Genomic DNA, 18,209 nt, shown 5'->3' on the forward strand with positions numbered 1-18,209 from the left:
GGAGTAGCTCCTAGGACACAGTGAACACTATATAAACCATACATGTAATTATTATCCACAGGAAACTAAGTTTTGGTGCAGCTTCTTCTTTTTCTTCTATTGCTCTCCACCTTGAGCTTGGCTTTGTGCCCGTCCCTGGACCCGTTGTCTCCATCTTTCCTTAGACCATGTTTTCAAGGCACTGTTGGGGAGACAGGCAGGTGTGCTCTCTGCACCCCAGTGTGAGAAGGTGGATGCTTCGGTGCCAAGGGGCCCCCACGTCCTACCTGCCCACACGAGCACAGGAAGGAACATTTTTCTGTGCGGGGGTGGCATTCAAGTTGGAAGGGGATGGCTAATGGTGTTATTTTTGTTTCCCACAAATGTGCATGTTTAAAATAGTACTTTATTCAATCGGCATTAGTGACACATGGACTATGTATAGTGGCAGAAATGGGCCTGGCAGGTGATGAGGGCCAGATCTCACCAAAACCAGTGGGTCTTCACTTACTGTGCCCAGGCACTGCTCGGAGGGTGGCCAGCGTGGACCCCCGCCGTGGGTGCTGGCAGACTCAGGCACAGCCATTGGCTCATCTGCAGTGATGTGGCCTTGGGCCCAGGAGCTGGGCTCCTGGCTCCGCTCCCGAGGGGCATGCCAGCAGCTCCCGTTTCCTCTCTGAATCTCCCTCCAAGCCGCACTGTACTTATGAAGGGTAAGCATGTTCCTTGTTCTTCCCTGCGGGCCTGGAATGCAGCCAGCGTAACCTAATCGTGAGCCTGCAGCCCAAGCTATATTTAATTGGGAGTTTATTGTCTTGCCATGGTTTTAAAGTTCAGGAAACCGTTTTTGAAATGGATTAGATATGGTAGGGGTTTGAAGTAAGTACTGGCCTATGTGCTCTTTTTTGTGACGGTAATTTAACATTTAAAGTGTTAAGTTCAATGTCTTTGAAAACTGTCCATTTATACTTTGAGTAGCTGGAGTACGGGTTCTAGAGGGGATTTTTCCTTTTTTGAAACAAGTTATGGCTCACAGAGCATAACTTGGGGGAAAGACAGATGAAATTTTTTTTTCTATGAAGATTTTTACTGTCGGAACTCATCTGACTTGGCTCTCCAAAGAGAAAAGAAAATGCACAGATTTTGAGGCAAATACAAAGCTGTCATATGTAAAAGTGGAGATTTTTTTGGAAGTATTTCCGCAGTGTCCTTAATGAATTGGAGGCACAGTACATTTGAATTGTGTTTCAGAACAAGGGAAAATCCATCTAAATCAGAGGCTTTGGCGGGTGTGCCAATGAGTCAGGAATAACTGCACACCTGCCGGACATCTGTGCGATAGATTACGTCGAGCATTCGGTGGACTTGAACCGGGAGCCGCGTGCCGCCACCCTCAACCTTCTCTTTCCACCTCTCAGGGCCTCCTTCCCTCTACCCTCAAGCGTGGTTCCCATATGAGTAGGGAATGGTCACTAAAACTATTTCAGGAATGACGTGACCCTCTCTCGCCCCATCCAGGAAAAGAACAAGGCTTCAGGAGAAGCAGCTCATGCTTTCTTTTCATTTCTGGGAGTTCAGGGGTCGACCTACGGATGCTGCTGCTTCCGGGGCTGATGGCACTCTTGTCCCCAGCCGAGCACGGTGCCAGGTCAGCTGCTGGATAGGACAGCTCAGCTGCAGGACGCTGGCCGCGGTCTCAGCCGGAGCCGCAGCCCCCCGGCCTCAGAGCCCCTCTGCCGCCAGGTCCCTCGGTCTGGCCACGGCTGCCACACCGGGGCTGAAATCCTGGGAGGTGGCAGCAGAGGTAGAGGGGCCCACGGTCCCCGCTGCCGGGGCCCCACTGTCCCTCCAGGGCAGCCCGGGCACTCCGCACCGACTCTCCCTGTCACTGGAAGCCAGGCGAGGGCTCAGGATGGAAGGCACCGGCCGAGTGGCCGCTGGGGACAGCGGGTGGCAGCTGAAGGTGAGCGCCCTAGCCAGGGGCGCACAGCGGGGCAGCACCCAGGCCACGACCCTGCAGGACAACCCTGCTCTCCCCCGGGCCTCCACCCCCCGGGACAGCCCCGCTTTCCCGGACTCGGGGCGCCGCTCTTCTGTCTTCTCTTCCTCCTCCTCCTCCTCCTCCTCCACGGCGGACGGGGCAGAGGACCACAGCCTCCCCGGGGCCCCAGCGACCTCCTCGTCGTCCCTCGGCTTTGACAGCGACCGGGAGCCGACCGGGGGAGGGGCGCGTGGGCACGCGGGGGGGCCGGGCGGCGGGGGCGCGCACTACATCACCACGCGGGGGATCCAGCCGAGCGAGGTGGAGCAGGACGCCGACTTCGACGTGGGGCTGGCCGCCCACTGGGACTTCGAGGACAACAATGTGATCTACTCCTTCACGGACTACGCCTCCTTCGGTGGCAGCGACGAGACCCCAGGGGACGTCACTACGGCCACCGAGGAGGACGAGGACAACAGCTGCTACCTCAGCACCCCGCCCAGCCCTGCCGCTCCGCGCTCGCCCAGCCCGGCCAGCAGCGACCCCGGGCGCGCGCGGGCTATAAAGGCGCAGGCCCCAGGGCGCGCCCAGCAGAGCCCCGCGCGCGCCGCCGGGCGTGCGGGCGCCATGAGCCTCCGCGCCCCCGCGGCCGCCGCCCGCCTGCAGCCCCGCGGCGGGGCAGTGCGAGCCAGGGAGCCGGCGGACCGCTCCAGCGGGGCCTCGAGCGCCGTGAGCGAGCTGGACGACGCGGACCAGGAGGTGCGCAGCCTCACGGCGCGTGCCTTCCGCAGCCTCGCCTACCCTTGCTTCGAGGCCCTGCGCGTCAGCTCGCGCGAGTCCTCGGCCGCGCTCTCGGAGGCCGGCTTCGGGCGCTGGTCCACCTTCCTGGACCTGAAATGCGGCGGTGTCGGCGCGCGCGTGGAGCAGAGCCTGCTCCGGGGCAGTGCGGCGGGCGCGGCCGCGAGGCTGAGGCAGGATGGCGCCGAGCGGCCGCGCGCGCAGGCCCGGAGGTCGCAGAGCAAGGCGCTGGAATTCGTGGTTAGCAAGGTGGAGGGCGAGATCAAGCACGTGGAGACGCCGCTGTGTTTCCAGGGCGGGCCACGCGTGGTTACCGTGCTGGAGCCGCTGGGCCTGCGCAGTGAGAGCAAGACCACCGCCGCGGCCGGGGCCGGGGTCACCGCCGCCCGGACCACCGCCACCCCCCGCGCCGACGGGGTGCACTCCAAGTCCACGTTCGCGTCCAGCCTGCTCAAGAACGTCATTTCCAAGAAGATGCGACGCGAACACGAGTTCCTCATGGAGCGAGGTGAGGTCGGCGACACGTCCTCGGAGGCCGAGGCCGGCCCGGGGCCCGAGCGAGCGCGCGGCCTGCAGCGGCAGAGCTCGCGCGTGTCAGAGGCGGGCTCCGAGGTCTCGGGCAGCGGGGCGCGCTCCCCGGTGTTCCAGGCCAGCGCGCCCCGAGAGGCTGGGAGGGCACCGTCGGACAGCGGCTCCCAGGGCTCCCTGCTGCGCAGCCGGAACAGCGCCTTCCGTTCCTGGGGGGACCAGGACCCCGCGGCGCCCGAGAAGGACGCGAACGCTGGCGGGAAGCCAGGGCCGCGCGCGGCAGGGGACTGGAGGGCGGACCTCGGGGAGATCTCTGCCGGCAAGGCCACCCTCATGTCCCGCCTCTTCGTGCCCGGCATCCAGCAGGCGCCCAGGGACAGGCCACCCGGGAAGCAGGCTACCAAGCACGCCGCCGCGCAGGCGCTCCCCGCCGCCGCCCGAGCCCGGGCGCCCGAGATCAAGATCCGGCTGGGCAGCGTGCGGCAGCCGGGCGCCGACTTCAGCATCGCGCAGCTGCTCACGCCGCGGCTGGCGGGCGGCGCCCCCAACCCCGCCAGGGCCGGCGACGAAGGAGGCAGACAACCCCCCAGGCCGTTCCGCGGGGACGGTCTGGACAAGGTGCCCCAGTTCCAGGTGCGGGACATCAGGGACAAGTCTAAGGCGCAGGGCCCGCTCCACCAGGTGAGAGACGTGAGGAAGCTCATCAAAGGGACCGGCGACAGCGGCGACAAGGGTAGCGTCACGCCGGAGCAGGGTCTGGCGGGGCCCGGGCCGCACAGGTCTCTGTCGCCCGTGGTGATCACGTGCCAGGCCGTGGCGAACCGCAAGGACGAGGGCGCAGACCGCGCACCCGGACACAGCGCGGTCTGCGGCGGGACTGTGGGCGCCATCTCCCCCGAGGGCACCGTCCTGGTGCACCGCGCGTCGGGCAGGCTGCCCGTGGCTACCATCGCGCCCAACAAGCCCGAGCAGGGCTCCTACCTGCCCGTGCTCAAGATCGTCACCAAGGCCTCGGCCCGGAGGACCCCCGAGCGGCCCCGCGACGAGGACGCGCGGGAGGAGCGCAGGGGCCCGGGCCCGGCGCGCGGTGCCTTGGAGAAGCTGACGGCCGCCGTGCGCTCCATGGAGGAGCGGTACAGCCTGGGTGCTAGCGCGTGGAAGCGCCGGAGCGACCCCCTGCCCGGGATGGCCGACAGCCACGTGCTGCCGCTCGTCGCCAGTGAGGAGAGGGACGCGGCGGCGCGGCGCGAGGGCGATCCCGGGAGGCCGGCGAGGCCCGCGGGCGAGGCAGAGGCGCGCGGCACTGCAAGCCGGACCCTTCGGCGCAGGAACTCCAACCCCGGTGCCGACAGCGTGTCCGCGCGCGCTGCCGCCTTCGAGAGCTTGGCGCGGGAGCGACCGCGGTCCCTGTACGTCCCCGGGGGAGCCGAGCGCGCGCAGCCCCTCGCGCCGCTGCCTGGCGGCCTACAGGTGTCCACCGTGAGCGCCACCGGGGGCGTCGCCGGCAAGTTCCCTCAGGGGTCCTCCGCGGACAGCACCAAGCCCCAGGGCACCCGGTCCCCCAAACCCTCTCCGGCCACCCAGGCGCCCCACGACGAGGCGGCCACGCGGAAAGGCGGCCCCGCGCCCCAGAAGGGCAGCCGCAATGGTGACAACTACCTGGCCGTGCCCCTGCGCGCCGAGCCGCCCGGCTCCTCCGCGCCCTCTCTCTGCAGCCTGCCCCCCCTGAGTGCCCGCAGCCAGGCCCCCGGGAGCCCCAAGGGCGCGCTGGTCAGCGGGACTGGTCGCCCCGCCTGGCGCACCAAGCCCGAGCGACCCCGGGAGGCCGCGGCCGCCCCCGCGGGCCCACGCAGCCCCGAGCGCGCGCCCACGGCCGTGTATCCGCAGCCGCCGCCCTTCTCGCTGGGCGCGCAGCCGCAGGTGCTCTGCTTCTCCCCGCCTGGCCTGCCCGGCCCCGCAGGTCCCGCCGGGGTTCCCACCGACCCCTTCCCGAAGCCCACGGCCCCGCAGACGCAGCGTAAGATGCTGTTGGACGTAAGCACCGGCCAGTACTACCTGGTGGACACGCCGCTGCAGCCCGCCACGCGCCGGCTCTTCGACCCCGAGACCGGGCAGTACGTGGACGTGCCGGTGACCCCGCAGCAGCAGGCCGTGGCTCCAGTGTCGCTGCCGGTGCCGCCCTTGGCGCTGAGCCCCGGGGCCTATGGACCCACCTACATGATCTACCCCGGGTTCCTACCCACCATGCTGCCCACGGGCGCTCTGCATCCCACGCCCATCGCGCACACGCCGGGGGCTGCCGAGCTCGCCGTGGCGGCTGAGCCCCCCAGCAAAGAGGCGGCGGTAGTGGCCTTCCCCGAAGCCCCATACTTTGTGGCTGCCGGCCAGACTCCGGCCTCCCCGTCCTCCTCCATCCCCTCAGCCGCAGCTCAGCTCCTGGGGGCCAAGGGCTTCACCCAGCTGCATCCCAAGCCGGTGATCAGCATCACCTCGCAGCCCCTGGGGCCGCGCCTCGTCGCCCCGCCTTCCTTCGACGGCACCACCATGAGCTTCGTGGTGGAGCACAGATGACCCGAGGGGAGCCACCAGAGCGAAGGGCAGCTGCTGGTGAGTGCTTTACCCTGAGGGTCTGATCGGGCTTTTGACCAGGAGCAGCCCTGCCTTTCTGCTTTATAGCGAGACATTCACAGCGGGGGAGGCTGCCCCTAGAGAATGGAGGGAAAACCCATCTGATTTGTGAAGGAGCTGAGGTTCAAGGCAGGTTTCTCCCTAGCTCGCTCGCCCTCAGGCCCAGGCCAGCCTTTCCCTTTGACCTTTGCACATTGACCAGCTTTTCAGAGAAGGTAGGAGGGAAGCAAACTTCCATCTGCCCCGGCAGCCTTTGGGAAGGATTGGCAGAAGTAGAAGAAAGCCGAGTCTGTCTGTGGAGGTGGCCTCAGCCCTCTGGACCCTAGGTCACAGGAAGTACCAATGCCTGATTGCTTCCCAAGGAGGAGAGGGAGGCAGTGACGCTTTCTGGTTTGGAAGTCTTTCCAAAATCAACCTGTTTCCCTCCTTTCTTTCGCTGCAAATGCCTTACACAAAGGATTGCGCTTTGCTTTCCGGTGATTAGAATATTTTTCCCTGGGCAGGTCCGAGGTCTTTCATGTATCTCACACGCGCACACATGTATACATGCACACATGCACATACACGCAGTGCACATAAGCACACACAGACACATGCAGTTTGACCTCCTTGAGGGGCGATTGGGAGCGCAGTGGCTCCAGGACAGGGTTGCTCTTTGGTCTGGGGCTGCTCCAGCTGAATCCAGAGTGCTCCTGGCAAACCCCACGAGGCGGTCATTTGTGCATCTATGTTCTCTCTCTAGAATTTCTGTGCTAAGGAAACTAGAGAAAAGAGCTTCCAGACTCCGGGTTAACCAGCACTCTGACTGGAGTCCTGCTGTAAATACAGTCCTGGGACTTGACCCCGGGGAGCTGTTCTGACCGCAGACACCTCCGACAAACACAGGAGAAGGGCAAGATCTTCAGCTAGGAGCAAGAAGGTGTCAGAACTGTGAGGACAGGCTTGCCCCTTGTACTGCCACACTCTTCAGCGTGGGAAAGGTTAAGACCATAGATGCTTCCAGGACTCCTGCTCCTCTGAAATCACACTGAATGGAAAAAGGAGATGGAGATGAGAAAAACCCTATGTACACTTCTAAAATAGAAATCATTTTTTCTGCTCCTGTATTCGGCTGAAAGGGACAGAAAAGCAGTACCGTTTTATACAGTGAAACAGCCTTGCATTAGGAATTAGGATCACTGCATTCACCGGCGTGACAAACTAGCATTCATGTGTCTCAAGATGTCTCGTCCTGCCTATGTTGGAATGTCAGATGCCAGTGCAGTGTATTTCAAGTCAAAGGACACCTAATTTATTTATGCATCACCACATTTATTGGACTATAAAATGGCTTTAGGAAGTGTTCAGATACCCTGGGGATTTTCCTAAGAATTCAGGTGGAAGTACAAACCTCGTTTTAGTTTCGATGTAGAAACCTGATTGAATCGCTCCTCTCCAAGAGTCTGCAACAGGCACCTGTGGTAATCACAAATAAAGGGGAAGGGGGAGATGAAGGATATGTAATGCATGTTTGTTTGGTGTAGAAAATTAAAAATTTGGTATGTATGGGGATGAGACCCAGAGTTGAGGATTAGTTTTGCCTAAGGAAAAAAGTAGAGTGCAGGGAAAGGGTTCTGATCTTGTGGACAGGTGGTATGTGTACCTCGGGCACCAGAGGATGGGACAGGTGCAGAAGAGGAGGCACCAGCTTTGACACACTCGTGTGCTCAGCCTTCCTCTGGCCAGTGCAGCTGGAGAGGTTAGGTGTGCAGTGGCAGAAGCAGAGAGAAATCAAGTTTTGTGGGATTGGGACTTGAACAGTAATCTTTGAAAAGTTTCCCTTTTTGGAAGTACAGCTATTTTTTTTTCAGTAAACAGCCCTAAGGATAAAAAGGCAAATGCTGGCTTCTTGATTTACAGTTTCCTCAGGAGTTAAAGATTAGCTTTTTGTGTCCATGTAAAAAACAAAACTTTGTTAGTCAAACTCAGATGTGAATTAAAATTGTTTAAAACTCACCCTCCTGAAAGTTCACTTTCCAAAAAAAAAAAAAGTCAGATAGTTTGGGGGGGAAATGAAATTCTTTTTTTTATGATAAATTTTTAAATTTTAAAAATAACTGTTATCAAACACACATACAAAAATTTAACCATTCAAAGAAGAACAATGCAAGGGAAAAAACTACAATAATATTCAAATACAGTAGAACTTAACCAAAACAAACTAAAAAGCACTTAAACATTTTTCCATATAATTTACAAAAGCATCTCAAGTACCAACAAGACACCAGAGGATGTGATTTTTGTCAGAAAGATCCCCAAAACCAACACTGAACAAATAATGATCTGAAAAAAAACCTCCAGTTAGTTAGCAGACTCCATGTAAGCCAAACTTCTCCCTAATTTAAATTTCGATGCAGTCATATGACACGTGATGGAAGCACAATCCAAGAAATATGTTATTAGGCCATTTCATCCATGTGTATCCTTAATTACACTTTCAGTTTCTCACACTGGAGAAACTATTCGGTATTTACACGTGTGTCCTATTTATTTCACTTAAGAGTGTAGCCTCAATAAGCATCCATTTAGCTATAAATGTCTCTAGTTTCTTGTTCTTCATGGCTGAGTAGTACTCCATTTTATTAAAAAAACCACATCTTCTTTATCCATTTTCCAGTTGATGGGCATTTGGGTTGTTTCCAAGTTTTGGCTATTACAAACTGTGCCGCTATAAACATGGGTGCACATGTATTGCTGTGGTATGATTCTTTTAATTCTTTGGTGAAGATATCCAGCAGGGGACTAGCTGGGTCAAATGGGCCCCCTAAGCCTAGTTCTTTGAGGTATCTCCATACTGATTTCCACAGTGGTTGCACCAGTCTGCACTCCCACCAACAATGGAGAAGGGTTCCTCTCTCCCCACAGCCCCACCAGCATTTGTTATTGGTTGATTTCTTGATAGCAGCCATTCTTTCTGGGGTGAGGTGGAATCTCAGCGTTGTTTTCATCAGCGTCTCTCAAATGACCAGTGATGTTGAACATTTTTTCATATGTTTATCTGCTGCTTTTGCTTCTTTGAGAAATGTCTGTTCATTTCAGATGCCCATTTTTGAACTGGGTCTTTGCATTTGGGGGGGTCTGATTTTTTTCAGTTCTTTATATATTCTAGATGGTATTCCTTTGTCTAAGGTACAGTTGCTGAAATTTTTTCCCTGCATGATAAATTTTAAAGTATGGTTCAAGTATGTCAAAACACCAGTTGGTCCTCCTGTGGATGGTCCAGGAGAGGTTTGAGAAGGTGGGTTCGGTTCACCATTTCCTCCAAAACCAGCCGTGTTGCAGGGATTTTCCTAGCATAGGGTTTTTGGTTCCCATTTCACTGCAGAGTTACACAAATGGCTGCATTCAATCAGTATTTCACAGAGAAATAAATTGGAACTTTGGAAGAGATGGTTTTTCTGAGGTCCCTGTGGAGCTGGCTTTTCCCTCCAGCTGCACCACACTCCCTGTGGGCCGCCCTTGACGTCCTTGGTGGGCTGCAGAGGCAGCGTAGTGAGCACTGTTGCCCAGCATGGATGCCTGCATCTACTCCTTACTGCTCCTAGACCCCCAGTTTCTCCGTCTCCATTTGCCTTTCTGGATGTGTATAAAATGCATATTTGAGGAAATGTGCTGATTTCCTCACTCATTCAGGGAGCATGAATCCCACACCCACCCACGCTCCCGCAGAAAGAGACTGACCCTACACATTCAGCAAGCCAATGTTTTCGAGCCTTGTACCCTTTCAGGTTCCTTCCAGCTCAGAGAGCAAGTATTTCATTTCATATTTTTAGCACCACGTTGTAGCGGGGAGCTTTTCTTCTCTCTCCCCCATATATATTTGAACATAACCACCTGCTGTTCCTTTTTCTGATCATTGTTATGAATTTTCATTTTTGCCTTTTACAAAGTGGGTTTCTCTTGTTTTTCTCCATCTTGTGGTCAGTATCCCAGTACTTACCCAACCTTGCAAGGCTGCAACCCATCTTACAGAGATAACTAATATTATTCACCTTAAATAAGGTGAATAATAAATAAGTAGTAAATACTACTAGGATTTGCCATATTAGCTGTGATAACTGCACACAAGTGGCCCTACCTGCCCAGATGGTCACAAAGGTGACTGCAGCACACCCTGTGCCAGGCATACTCTAACCCATTGCAAATGATCCCAATTTATTTTGTTAGTACTCATATGCCTTTTTGCTGGACTGTTTATGTTTTTGCTTTCTGTCACTCTTAGCATGCAGATGTATTTTTCCTTCCCTGACAGATTGCCTCTCCTGCCCACTTACTTTGATGCCATATTTTTGCTTTGAAATTGTGAGACTTGACACTAAAAACCATTTAAAAGGCGTAAAGACAAAATGAAGATATACTATTAACAAAGGAAATGTTCGAAGCTCTACCTTTCATAGAGAGGGTACTGGCCTAAGAGAAGTGCAATTATTTGCCTCCTCTTGAATGTTCCAGTTTATCCTCTAAGGCATTGTCTGTTCATTTCTAAGTACTCTTCATGTTGCTCCTGCATCTCAGTCTTCCTTTTCTCCTTTCCTCTCAGAGTTACTTTTGCCCAACTTGTCAGTATCTGAAGTGGGAAAGAGAGCTGGATTTGGGGAGTTGTTTGTTCTGGGGGGCCCCGGAGAAGTTCTTAGGTTGCCAGACACAGCCTTTTTGTGTTACACTTGCAGGAGGAAGTAAGGTCTCAGAGAAGTCAAGGGATCTTTTTTTCATTCAAGGGAGCTGAGAAGGGCCCTGGATTTTCGACACCAGAGCTTCTTGTGGCTCCTGTTCTTTCTTACTTTTCTTTTTCTCCTAAGACCACCATGCTTTAAGAGTTTTATTCCTGGTGTCTGGCCTGCCAGCCCGAGCTTCTCCCTTGTTATTTGCATTTCTTCCTTCCTGTGTTTCCTCATCTCCCAAGCACTTCAGCTTGACAGACCTCAGCACTCAGCTTCGAGTTCCTCTCGTCGCTCCTCATAATTGTAGAAATTATTAATTAATTAATTTAATTAATTAAACCCTTTCTCCCTCGCTGTCAGTTGTCCCGTCCTTTTTGTGTCAAGCCTTTCTTGCTTCCAAAGTTCTCTGAAAATGTTCAGCCTTGCATCTTGCCTGTTGGCCAATCACAGTGGTAAAGGATTACTTATGTGACATGTTGTTGTCCTGGGGGCTGCGCTGCTGCTGATTTTCGTGTTAGCTTCATTCGTAGGAAAACAGAAGTCCTATCCCAGAGGTAATAAAGCTCTTGGCCATTTCACTGCTGTGGAGTGTGTGTGTGTGTGTGTGTGTGTGTGTGTGTGTTTGGGGCTTGAGAGAAAGGCCAGGAAAAGCAGGGAAGGGACTAAGCTAAAACTCTGACCCTGACTCTGGCAGTCTCCAACAGATACACATTGAGCATCTCCCTGCGTTTTTATGTTGGTTAATGAATTAGCTGTCCTTAATCAGAACAGTTTATGGCCCAAGAGCAGTCTGAGCCAGTCTGAGAATGCAGGGGTAATTCTGTACACTGTAAGTGGGGCAAGGATGTGGGGTGTGCTGGGAGCAGGGTCACCTGCATGCCTAGGGTGGAGTGTTCATCTGAGGCGGCTGTTCTGCTTTGATGGAAGTGTGAGCACATGGCCCTAAGCAGGCAGCCCGACTCAGGAACACTTAACTTCCTGTCTAGGTGAGAGTCTTGCCCTCTGTGAGCCTCAGCGTCCTGTCTGCAGCTCCAGGAGAGCTGCAAGAATGAAGTGCGACCCAGTACCCAGCTCCCACAGGGGTTCAGATCCCTAGAGACAGAGCCCCTGGGCTTTCCTCCCCACGAGCAGGCACGGTCCCCTATGCTGGCGTCTCTGGGCAGGCCCCTGGTTGTGTGTCACACTCTAGTGTCCCCTGTCTGTCGCCTTCAGAGGTTACACAACTTGGGGCCTTGCCGAAAAGCTGCGAGTAAGGATTTTGCTGTCCATCTGGCACAGGCCAGCCTGCCCCAGCATCCTGCTGAGCTGTCACATTGTCCTGGTTCTTAAACCCTACGAGGTCGTCCAGCCACCCGCCTAACGACAAGCAGTCACCCTTCATCTGTTCTCACTTCTCCATGGTCAGCTGTACCGGAGAACATCCTCGTGACATCTCTGACACCGTTTGTGGGCAGTTCTTACTATGTTACCCTTACTAGGAATTGGAGAGACTTTAAAGATTTCCAACAAATTCCTCTGCAGTTAGTGGAAGCAGAAGCGATATCCTGTGAATATCCTGAAGGACACCATCATTGTATACCATCTGTCTCTCCCTGGAGATCATATGGGCAGATTTCTCCTCCATTTGTCAGCTACCACCATCCTATAGTATAGAGTCCCTCCCACCCGCCTTCCCCTCTCTCTCTTTCTCTCTCTCTCTCTCCCTCTCTCCCCCCACTTCATTCCCTCTCTTTCTCTGTCTCTCTTCCCCTTCTCCTCTTGGTGTCTTTTCACTCTGCTCAAGTCCTTCAAACCTCCTGATGAGATGTAGCCAGTTATTGTCAAACATCTGACCCACTTTGAAATTCTTCTTAGCCTCATAGTTGCTTCTCTCCTAATTACATATTTTTCTGTTATTGTTGTTGTATGTGTCCTAAGGTAGAAAAGCAAGATTAGCGAATGAGAAGTCTCCAAACATGCAATAGTTTTTTTTCCCCCTGAAAGTCATTTCGCAATGTAAAGTACAGAACAGTGAAATAAACAAAGCATATGCATATGAGCTGTAAGACCATAGTTGTTCCTACAGACTTATTTTTTCTTAAACACACATTTAAACAGGTCTTTTTCTAGATGACAGGATTAAAATATCCCTTGCTTTGCTACTTGGATTGCATGTGATTGGTTAGATAGCTGTTATTTGATGCTCCTTGGTGGTTGTTTTTCACATGAGTCTTCTTAATCCCTAACAAATAACACCTATAGTCCACTCTATATCTGTCTTCATAATATCATGTTCAAATATCAACTTTCCGCTGTTAAAATATTCATTTGGCAAAGTTCTAGTCAATATACCAAAACATACAGAGGTACATAGACTTCGTCAGTGCTGACTTGAAATGGATTTAACTAAGTTATAGGTTCTAACTAGTTTATCTTATTTGAAATAAAATGCACTATATGAGATTCCACATAATCTAGTTAATGGTCATTTGCTAAAGAATTCTTAGAATAGAGTTTGTTCACTTAGATTACTGACTCAAGACAAATGTCAAACACTTCCATTTCATTTAAATATCAGTTCTGCATGCTGATCTTAGAAATGTATGTATTGTACTATTTTATCCTTGCTATGAATAATTTCAGTGGAACTAAACATTTAACTCATACTATTTTGAAATATCTGATTGACTCAATTCAATTAAGTCAGTGTTAACATCTGGTAGACTAGAAACACATTTGCCAAACACATTTTAAAACCTAAACTTCATCATTATTTATAATGATACTAAACCAATAATCAGAATGTGTTTTGACATTTTTCTTGCTTCTTTAAAATTAAGATGTGCTTCTAGACTAATAATCTTTTCTTGGATTTTTCTTTTTGTAGGAGCAAGACAGAAATACGGACTATCCCCCTTTGATCTGAAAGTTGTGTCATGATAAGAATTCATCTGGAAAACTTCTTTCACATGTATAATTCTTAGTATTTGCTTCTCATAAGCTGTGTGTAAATTTATATATTTTCCTGAACAATTCTCTTAAGTCAGTTTTTGTTATTGCAGTTTTAGGAAGGTGATTGATTGTATCAGCCATTTCTTTTGATACTTGAATGCAGGATCTAGGTTTCCACTCCCTCCCCCTCCTGGACTGCTAGGTGGAGACCCCTCCGGGGTCCTCACGGCCCAGCCATGCAACCATGCAACAGAATGAGATGAGTTTTGTTCAAACCAAGACAGCAGGTCAGGCATTTGGATCACAAGTCGCCTTATAGGTTCTGGGACTCAGTCAAACCTGGCCTGCAGAGTTGTCACACAAAGTAGGCACTCTGAGTCGAATATCAGCCAAAGCTCCTCCTTCTCTTGGTTGTGCTCTATCTGTCCTTTTATCTGGTTTAGTGTGATTTCACATATAATTGTGAAAATCAGTGGTTTTAGCTTTTGTGCTCTGTTTTAATTTTTCCTGTTTGTCCATTGCCATGACACTATTTGTTGCCTTAAAATAGAATGGCTTGAGATAGTGAAGAGACAGTGCTTGCACTTAAAATTACATTCTTGGTCTGAGAGAGGTACAAGTATTGTTTTTTCCCTTCAGAATCCAACCTTTGTCGTGACTGTGGAGGTTTATCTTCTTCAGTAGGTCCCTTGGGTTGCGTCTCCCATCCCTCAGGTCATCTGGGGTTGGGTTTGCACACAGTCTGCAGCAGCAGAGTGTGGGCTGGTTCAGGTCCCGGCTCACCCTGCCCCTTTGTCCCAGCAGCAGTGACATAGAATGGCTCCTCACGAGGCAGGCCTGTGAGTCCAGACCCGGGAGTTTTTGCTGACACTGGGTACTGCCTCTGTCATAACCCTCTGAGGGCTCTCTGAGTGCTCCCAGTGCATCCTGAAGAGTTGGTTGAACAGATTCCTACTTAACCTGTCATGATGAATAATTTTGTAGATATATACTCAGCCAACATTATCGAAATACTCTTAATTATTTTCTGAAGGAACAGCCCTTTAAAACCTGAACATTTTCCTAAGAATTCTTCATGGAACTCTTATTTGTTTAAAGCATTCTAATAATTTTTGAAAAGCATTGTTTTGATTTTAGTGATCATCAACGTTTGGTTTCTGCTTAAAATTTCTCCTTGAAGCCACAGAATTTTATGCTACTCCTAAGAGTGAGTTTTGTATGGTTTATATCATTTTATTACTTTGTAATCAGGCTGGCCATCCAGGCTCTTTAAAAAAAAATACTCAGTTTCACTTCCAGGGCCTTCTTTATGGGATATCGCCCTTTAAAACAAACCAAGTCCTCCTGGGTAACGAGAAAGCTCTGAGCAGGAGGAGTCAGCTCTGGTTAGGCCAAGGAGCTCTGACACAGGGCAGAGGTTTACAGAGACGTGAAACACAGTGCTTCATCTCTGTGGGTGGAAAAGATGCCCCTGTGCCGTGTTCAGGAGCACATTCTTTCTTTAGCCTAGAGGTCTTAGCCGGGCACATGAATAGATTCACTCCAGGACGTCCTTGATTTTTCACCACTACTGAACAGCTTTTCCAGCATCAGCATATCCTCATTTTGGAGAGAGATGGGCTGGGTGTAAGGTTACTTCATATTGAAACAGGAAAGTAGAATCCACTGCAGAGATCCTAAACCCATGCCATTCAAACAGCAAGATGAAATCTCAGGTATCTGAACGTGACTCTTGGAACTGTTATAGGGTGAACAGCACTTGAAGTATTAAGTCTGGTTTAAAATCCAGGTCACTTTGGGAAACTCCAGTGGCCATGCTGAGCCCCTTCCTTGCCTAGAAAATGTGGGAGAGTTGAGGGTTTAGGGGCCCATAGGCTATTTATCAGTGTCTATCACCAGCAGATCAGAGCCTTAAATTCTCACACTGAGGTAAACTAGGATAGAAATCAGGAAAGAACTTTCCATTTCTTGGTTTTATCTAAGAGTCTGAGCCCTCTGGGAAGTTGCCAAGTATATAGAAAATGTCCAAGTGGTGAAAAATGTAACTTTAAAAGAGTGTTGTATGTTCTGTGGCAGCTATTGGTATTTTTTCATGGTTCTCTGTACCATCAAACCGTGCAAAGCTGCTAGGCCACTTACTTCCTCAGTCCACAGGGAAGAGCACATTCATGGCCATGAGGTAAATTTCAGTCTCGTTTATCACCTTGTCATTTCTTGAGGCTGCATGGACATTTGAACAAAATAGTTATACCTTCTTTTTTCAGCCAGACCAGAATAAAACAAGTTGATGAAGCCCTGTGACAAAACTATTACCTCAACAATGTTCCTTTCACTACTGAGCTACCCTTTTATGATCTATGTACATAAAACTCTTAAACAAGCATGTCCTCAGTGAGCCTGGAGCTTGAATCTAATCAGATTGCAGAATCCGGTTTTTGTTATTTCCTCTGAGGGATACCTGGGCAGATCAGTCTGCCTAAGAACCACAGGACACTCTGTAGAAATCTTGACCTGTTTTCTCTTTTTCACTAGTGGTAAAAGGTTTATGTTTAAGTAGGCCCTGGTGAGTTTTTCTGGAAAACTGAACACGTGTAACTAGGATGAACATTCAATTCACTGGAGTGTACTTTCTTGAAAATACTCACCAAGATCACCCTCAGGATTTAATGAAGCACAGATATGCAGATAATGACTTAGCATACAAGCTCTTGAGAAACTTGTTGCTGAGTAAATAAGCTAAAACAAATTATACTTTGACAACTTTATGATAACCCTCAAATATTAAACCTGCATTTCAGATCCATCTTTATTTCACTAGGACATAGCTAGTGATACCAAACTCCTTTTTCTTAATTTCAAATTTGACTTTGTCATACTTGCCTCTAAAAAGGCCTAATGTATTTTGAGTCTCTTCTATCATAGAAATGAACATCTGTGTTTGCTCTAAGTAGAATGCTCGTGCTACCTGAAATAATTCTTTGCACTGCAGGACAGTACTGATGCCTAAGTAGGTTGACTGCATGACTCCCATGATAAATATGTATATGTGCACAAGGAAACACATTCAATAATAGTCTGCATTTAAAAGTACCATAGTATACATTTTCCTGTGTGGTGCTTCGGAAGTTTCATTCTACGGTTTACAAAGTGTAGATTTGCACTCCAAATTCTCAGGGTACATTATTTTACCCAAATACTTGAAAGAAAAAGGTGCCCTATATTTTATCAGTACTGTTGAGGGGAAATGTTATGTGTAAGTTTGACAAAACTAGTTACAAAAATCCAAGCCATAAGCTATGTTAGGCTGTTACATAATTTATAAAAAGATATATATAAATAAGATATATTTTCAAGAGAGTGCTTTTATTCTGTAACTCCTCAGTCCTAAGTAGACTTCACAGGTGCATAAACTCATGAGCAAAGCATGTATCATTTGCTAAATGGTGACTTGAGCTTGAATCTAATCAGGACTACAGACTCTGGTCCTCTGGAAAGAAACTGTCTGTCTGTGACATGTGTGACGATAGGGCCCAGAGGAGGATTCTGACAATTGCTCTCCTTTGCGTGGCCCGTGTCTCAAAAGAGAATCGAATGTTCACAGGTTCATTTGTAAGCTGTTGGCATTCAGCGTTTCACGTTGTGACAGGAGTACATTATTAGACTTATTCCTGTTCAATTCATAATGGTGCAGAATAACACACACACACACACACACACACACACACACACCTGGTTTGATTTTTTCTAAGTTTCTGAATTGTTTTTTACAAGCTAGTGTTAATGGCAGAAAGCCCTTCCCAGGGCTCCCTGAAATCCCTACCATACCCATTTTCTAGGAGGTGGTCCCTTTTTTCCCACATCCTTTTGAAGATGTTTGTCCCTGTACCTACATACAGATTATATTATTGTATGGCAGAGTGGTGGCTGAAAAGAATGTGAAGACAGTAGAAGTTATGTATGAGTAGAAGAGAATATATTGTGTGACAAATAATGAAGGACAATGGATAATGCTGAATTCTGTCTCTGACTATGAACAGGGCTGGTGGTGTATGGAGAGAATGTGAAATTTTTAACAGCAGTTAGCATAAAAATTGGTGGAAAAGTCTTTAACTGGCTTTGACATGATTCAGTAATAAACTGCAGCAAGCTTGACTAAGGAAACTTTGGATCCAGCCCACCAACTCTGGAATTGCATTTTCAGGGTGTTGCATATGGAGAAACTACTTAGACAAGGGTTCTGTGAGACTAGCCTACTGAACTTTAATTGCCAACATTTGTAAAGTGATTGTGCAATCTTGTGTACTGGTTTTTTTATTTTGATTGTTTTGAATAAAAGTTTTGTTTTTTCCAATAAAAGTAACTACAAAGAAATCGTTTGTCTTTATTTTGACAAAAAAACAAGCTTCTGAAATTTTCATTTTCTTCTGACTTCCACTTAAAGTCTTTTGTTTAAAATATTCTATTAATGATTACACATCCAGGTACTACTTGTTTTCTATTGTCAACAAATTTAGTGGCTTAAGACAATACAAATCTATCACCCTGTAGCTCTGGAGATCAGAAGTCTGGTGTAAGTTCTTACCTGTACTGAATATCTGACCTGGCTCACCTCTCCCTGGACTCAGAGTGCCTCATGAAATACACTATGAGGAGCATAGTTATGG

At 50.1% G+C, this 18,209-nt stretch overlaps 1 protein-coding gene across 1 annotated transcript; it reads left to right on the plus strand.

Annotated features, from left to right (window-relative positions):
* Window positions 1–696: 696 nt before the first annotated feature.
* Window positions 697–17,916, plus strand: CUNH4orf54 (chromosome unknown C4orf54 homolog). Its single transcript, XM_087198690.1, has 2 exons — window positions 697–5,893; window positions 13,481–17,916. Exon 1 carries the CDS (start codon window positions 1,529–1,531, stop codon window positions 5,855–5,857), a length of 4,329 nt encoding a protein of 1,442 aa, XP_087054816.1. The 5' UTR covers window positions 697–1,528; the 3' UTR covers window positions 5,858–5,893; window positions 13,481–17,916.
* Window positions 17,917–18,209: the final 293 nt, after the last annotated feature.

Source organism: Heterocephalus glaber, unplaced genomic scaffold (genome assembly GCF_053883595.1).
Source record: "Heterocephalus glaber isolate CG9 unplaced genomic scaffold, H.glaber_assembly_v1.0 deba00001688, whole genome shotgun sequence".
Lineage (NCBI taxonomy): Eukaryota > Metazoa > Chordata > Mammalia > Rodentia > Bathyergidae > Heterocephalus > Heterocephalus glaber.